The sequence below is a fragment of the Sciurus vulgaris genome, assembly GCF_902686455.1.
Source record: "Sciurus vulgaris genome assembly, chromosome: 10".
NCBI classification, from domain to species: Eukaryota; Metazoa; Chordata; class Mammalia; order Rodentia; family Sciuridae; genus Sciurus; species Sciurus vulgaris.
In genome coordinates, this window is record NC_136470.1 from 63,561,410 (window position 1) to 63,567,409 (window position 6,000).

The 6,000-nt window shown below is 49.8% G+C and overlaps 1 protein-coding gene across 4 annotated transcripts in view; it reads left to right on the forward strand.

Moving 5' to 3' along the window:
- Nucleotides 1–5,564, forward strand: part of BOC (BOC cell adhesion associated, oncogene regulated) — a 74,909-nt gene extending 69,345 nt beyond the window's left edge. For all 4 annotated transcript variants that reach the window (XM_079155384.1, XM_079155387.1, XM_079155385.1 and 1 more), the window contains 5 exons: nucleotides 1,661–1,882; nucleotides 2,564–2,799; nucleotides 2,998–3,074; nucleotides 3,561–3,751; nucleotides 4,847–5,564. In XM_079155384.1, coding sequence (XP_079011510.1) covers nucleotides 1,661–1,882; nucleotides 2,564–2,799; nucleotides 2,998–3,074; nucleotides 3,561–3,751; nucleotides 4,847–5,034 — 914 coding nt within the window. In that variant the 3' untranslated portion in view covers nucleotides 5,035–5,564. The remainder of the gene's footprint in view (nucleotides 1–1,660; nucleotides 1,883–2,563; nucleotides 2,800–2,997; nucleotides 3,075–3,560; nucleotides 3,752–4,846) is intronic.
- The last annotated feature ends 436 nt before the right edge of the window (nucleotides 5,565–6,000 follow it).

Sequence of the window (6,000 nt, forward strand, 5' to 3'; positions counted from 1 at the left end):
AGATCAAGCAGTTATATTGTAAAAGGCATAATCAGGAGAAGATCACAAAGGAATGAAAATGGAGATAAAAACACGTTTCTGTCTTTGAGACTTCAATGTTCCTTCTCCTGCTTTGTGTTACTTTTGGTCACTGTTTATGAACACCTGCTGAGGACTCGAAGTGTGCCCATCCTGCTCTCTTTTACCAGGTTCAGGGATAGGAGGGGCAGATGCATACAAAGCCCAGGATCCTGCATCAGGTGGCACAGACAGGCCCTGGGGGGAAAGAACAGAGGCTCACCAAGCCTTCACTCTGGTCTTCTGGAAGGAGTGACTCTGGGCTAGAATGAGGAGAGAGTAGCCTAGGGACAGGTCAAGCCTAAAAGTATCACAGATGGCTGCAGCGTCCAGTGCCAGAGGGAGGAGGAGAGAGAGAAGCTCAGAGAAAAGGCCAGAGACAATGGTGGGCAGCGGGTCGTGAGGACCTGAGGCTGAGCTGGTGTTTGGCAGTGGGAACCTCTTGAGGCCGTGGGGTGAGGGGGGGGGGGTCAGGGGGTCATTGTTGGATTTGTTTGCTGAAAAGGGTCACCAGTGATCCTGCAAGGGGTGGACTGCTGGGCGAGAACTGGGCTCTGAAGTGAAGGACATGAGATGAGTTCGACTACTTTTCTGAGGAAGTGCGGGCAGGACCAGGACCGACTGCATGCTGGGCTGGGAGGAGAAAAGAGCTTCGAGGTTTTAATGCCAAAGTGCTGCCCAGGTGTTGCTGCCATTGAAATGAAGGAGGCAAAGAGAGAAACAGGTTTCATGAGAACAGAACGAGGTAAAACCTCTCGGAGATTGACTGAGTGATTCTCAAATGGAAGTGTCTGATAAAAGAGTCAGGCCTACTGCCCGGGGCAAGGGTCCCATGGGGACATTGATATGGGAGTATTTAGGATATGGGTGTAAATGGTGGGACTAGGAGAAAACACAGAGAGAGTGGACGAGAGGAAGCAGAAGGAAGAGGCAGGAAAACAGAAGTGGATAAAGAGTGGCGGGCAGCAGGGGTGGAATATCAGCTGACTGTGGCCCCAGGAAGTAGCAGGAGGAGATATTTGTGAAAGAGTGAATCATGTCTGATAATACTACACTAGCAAAACCCAGATGGGAAGCTTTAGGATTTTGACTTTTCGCCTTTGAATTGGCATTTCCCAATTACTCTTTGTCCCACCAAGTCCCCAAATGCCCAATTTCCTGCTCTGTGACCTGAGATCATGCCTTATACATCACATGCCTTCATCCACCCAAGAAGAGCAAATTTGTGATAAATTCTTCCATTCCCAATTCTTTTGCTGGTTTTGTGAGGTCTTAGTATTTTCCTCCAAAAATTCACCACTTATTTTTTTAAAAAAATACAATGCCACTTCCACTCAGTCAGACTCAGTGCCTGTCTCACAAATGTATTTTGAAATATAAGGTTCGGGTCTCCTCAACACCACTGAATTTCACATTAGATACTAATTTCATGCTGAGTGTGGACATGAATCAAAAAAGGAATTCGAAATAAGGAATTTTGAAGCCCAATGTTGAGTTCGATCCCATTTCCTATCCCACGAATTGGGGTATTTTCTTTTTCAATTTCTTGTGAGATAAATGTCAAAGAAATAGATGCTGACGTGAGTTTCATCCACAATTGCAGCTCGGAAGTCCTCTGGTCAGCCTGGTAGACTCCCACCTCCAACTCTGGCTGCACCACAGCCACCACCCCCGGAAACCATAGAGCGGCCAGTGGGCACTGGGGCCATGGTGGCGCGTGCCAGCGATCTGCCCTATCTGATTGTTGGGGTCGTCCTGGGCTCCATCGTCCTCATCATCGTCACCTTCATCCCCTTCTGCCTGTGGAGGGCCTGGTCTAAGCAAAGTGAGTAAGGAAAGAGCCTATGGAGGGAGCCTGGGCCCCCCAGCCATCCCAGGAGGCCTCTGCCCAGTGCAGGGCCAGAGGTGCATCCATGGACAGCTCAAGCTCCAGGGTCCCCTGGAGGTCCCACAGAGTCAGAGAACGCCCCAAGACTGGGCAGATGCCTCCAAGATCATGTCGCTGGGTTGAGGGAGTGTGAAGAGGCAGAGGTTGGTCTGCCCTCTCTGTCTTGAGCTTAGTGCTAACCTTGCTCCATCCTCTTATGTCCAAAGCTGCCTCTCTGACCTCATTTAAATGTGCCAACTGCCCCTGCCTCTTCCCAGCAGCCATTTGCTGCCTCTGCTCTGGGTCCAGAATCATCTTGAGCTTTCCCCTTCCCCCAACTTCCATCCACTAATGGGTTTCACATGGTGACCTGGTGGCTGCCTCACCTCACCTCATGCCTTTTTCGCTCACCTGCTTTGTCCCCCGCTTTGCCCCTGTTCTCCTCACTCTTCTCCTCACTGCAGAAAAACACCCTCAAAGTTAGGAAGAAATGGGAAGAAGGTTCTGAGGGTAAACATGCTCCACCCATTGGACATCTCCCGCCTGCATCCTGGGACCCTGTGTGGTCGGCAGGTGGGACTTTTTCTAGCTGCCCGAGGTTTCCTTGGCCTGAGCAGACCCGTGCTTCTGTTCTTCCAGAACACACAACAGACCTGGGCTTTCCTCGAAGTGCCCTTCTATCCTCCTCCTGCCAGTACACCATGGTGCCATTGGGAGGACTCCCCCGCCACCGAGTCAGTGGACAACCATACCTCGGTGGCATCAGTGGACGGGCCTGCACCAATGGGACACATGTGAATCGGGGCTGCCCTGCAGCTGCAATGGGCTATCCAGGCATGAAACCTCAGCAGCACTGCCCCGGGGAGCTTCAGCAGGTGACATACCCCAGGGTGGGTGGGTAATAGGATGGGGGCTACGGTTGAGCTGCCTCTTGGGGCTTCTCCCTTCGAGCTCCCATGCCCGGCTGCTGGGCCAGGCTTTCTTTCATCAGCAAAAGCTCATCCTCCTGAAGAGTGAGCAGTGCTGTTTCCTGGAAGCCCTGACACCTTTTCTTTACTCTTTCCTTTGAGCAGCAGGATGACACCAACAGCCTGCTGAGGCAGACCCTTCTTGGCAATGGATATGACCCTCAGAGCCACCAGATTACCAGGTAACCGGGCCCCTCCTAGCCCTCCCTTTCATTTCCAAGTCCCAGAGCCTTTCTCTTTAGCTCTTCAAATCCTATGTCAGTCACGCAGAGCCAAGAAGTGCTTCACTCAGGGATCCTCAAATCTGCCACCTTTGCTCTGCAGGGTCCTTACCCTAATGGCTGGTTTTGTGCTTGTGATTATGATTCCCTTTCTTTTGGGGGGACATGGATTCTTCTCAGAATCCTCTCTGGGTAGACCAAAAACTACATTTGCCCACAGACCCCTAAACACGTGATTCACATACCCCACAAGAAATAAAATGGACAGGACTAGAAGTAACAGTGGGGATAATGGTGTGACACCTTGTGACACCAAGGGGAGCTGTCCTTGCCCATCCGAGCTCTGACCAGCTCTGTCACCCTCAGAGGGAAGTCATTGGTGGACAGAAAGGGTTCAGGCCCACTCTGCCCCTGCTTCACTGTCCCCATCTGGTTTGTGTACTGCAGGGGTCCCAAGTCTAGCCCAGATGAGGGCTCTTTCTTATACACACTGCCTGATGACTCGACTCACCAGCTACTCCAGTCCCAAGATTGCTGCCACCTCCAAAAGCAGCCTGCCACTGCGGGCCAGTCAGGAATGAGGAGAACACCGGAGAGTCCTGGCCTGGAAGCTGCATGGGACCCTCCATTTCGCTCAGGTTAGCTGGGCAGGGAAGAGAAACTGAAGAGGCTGGAAATGACCTGAGGTGGGCACCCATGAGCCAGTAGTGACTTGGAGAAGGGGAGACAACAGTCTTAAAAATGGAGTTTGGTAGGAGCTTTCTCCGGGTTCTGGAAGGAAAAGCCAGGGAGTGGGGCAGGTGGACTGTGTGCTTCCCTGCTGAAGGGCTGGGAGGTCTGTGGGATGCACCAGGCTAGCCTGACTCCAGCCTTGCCATCAATGGTCCTCAGAGGCTGAGAGGAAGGACACTGCTCCAATTCAGAGGAAGAAGCCATTTGGTCTCTGCATTTCAAGGCCATTCACAAATTCTTTTTGCCTCTCATCAAACGAGAACCTCTAATCACTTGCTTTGTTGGGTCTTGTTTCTTAATTAAGGAATAAATTGCCTCCATCATTACGGAGCCAAGTTCTTACAAACCTCATCATGATGACTCTTCAGGCTTCCACAGAACTTTCTCTCCATGGGGCTTGGGGCCACTCACGCCACCTCATCCCACCTCTCCCTCTGTGCCACCTCCTTGGAAATCCTTGGATGCTTGGTTAGGGCACAGGCTGGTTAGAGGACTGCTTACTATTTCTTAGCCTCCACCATGTGCATGTCCCTTCAAACAATCCTAGATCCCGTCTCTGGAACATTACATTTTGGAAGATGGTCACTTCCCAGAGCCAGACCCAGTGCCATGAAGACAGGGTTAGGTCAGTCTGAGGGCAATGCATTGTGAGTGGGATGTTTGTACTCATAAGCCATACCAAAAGGTAGGCCAAGAGCCTGAATCTGGAAAGAGCACGGCTTTCTGCCACATCTCAAGGGCTCCTCTGATTTCATCAGGATGCAAGCTGAGTACTTCAGAGTCCCCACACTCCCAGGTCCCAGCCCAGTTTGCACGAGGATGGTAAGGGGCCCTCCCCACATGGGTGAGAGTCCTTGTAGGACACAAGAACTCCTTGTCTTGGTTGTAGATTTCTGTCCCTCCTTTAGAGCCAGTGTAACCTGTTCCGTCTACAGGTAGACTGGCTCAGGACCACTTGGTTAGTCTGTGTTTTAATGTTTTCCACTTTCTTTCCCCACTAGGGACCCCATGCTGCTTGGGCCTTGTACCAGTTGAGGAGGTGGACAGTCCTGACCCCTGCCAAGTGGGTGGAGGAGAATGGTGCCCCCAGCACCCTTCAGGGGCTTATACAGGACGGGAACCTGGGATGCAGCTCTCCCCCAGTCCACCGGTGCATGTGTCTTTTGAAACGCCACCTCCCACAGTTTAGGCAAAGCCAAGATCCAGACAGACTATATATTGTTTGTTTTTTAAAAGAGAGAAAATTGGTATTTATTTTTCTATTATAGCCATATTTATATATTTATGCACTTGTAAATAAATGTATATGTGTTTTTATAATTCTGGAGAGACAGAAACCTCCCCATTGAGGTACAAGAGAGAAAACATGCCACAATATACCAGGTGTCAGCCAGGAGAAAGGAAGGCAGACTGGCCAGGGTACAGACTCCTACAGAACTTGCAGCTGCCTGGGCTACAGCGAGGCAGGGTCCTAGGCACATTGTTCATGAACATCATGAGGGAAAAGCAAGGGCCACAGTATGGCAAAATAGAGACACCCCTGAAGGTGGCTGGATCTGGTGGCACAGGAAACACTTCCTAAGATGCCCTGCAAACAGACTGAGACGTGTACAGCACTATAAGCATTAACAAACGTTCCAGAGTCAATAATCTGTGGCAACATATCTCTGTAAAAACAAACACTGTAACTTCTAAATAAATGTTTAGTCTTCCCTGTAACCTTCAACTGAGTCATGAATGAGTCAGCATTTTCTCTAGACATTAGGATTTGGTCTTTGAATCTGGAGAAAATATCCACTTGTGATGTTTTCAGATCCATCAAGCAATGAAGTCTGGAATCAGTAGCAGATGTTTTTCATTTTTTTTCCTGTCTTTTTAAAACTCTGAATATCAGTTGTGTTTTGACTAATGCAGAATGCATTAATAACTGTTTACTCCAAGAGGGAGACACTGTACAATAGGCTAGGATAAGCAGATTCCTCGTTGTCTTACTGCCTGGGCTTGGGGTAAAGATTTGATCATACTAGAGGAATGAAACTAATCCTTTTTATGTAGGTGTGTTGAAGACCAAATGTTTCTTCCAAAATACCATTTAGTTAAGTGCTATCTCACATATGGTGCCTGACAAATTCTGAAGATATACTAACAGTGTGGG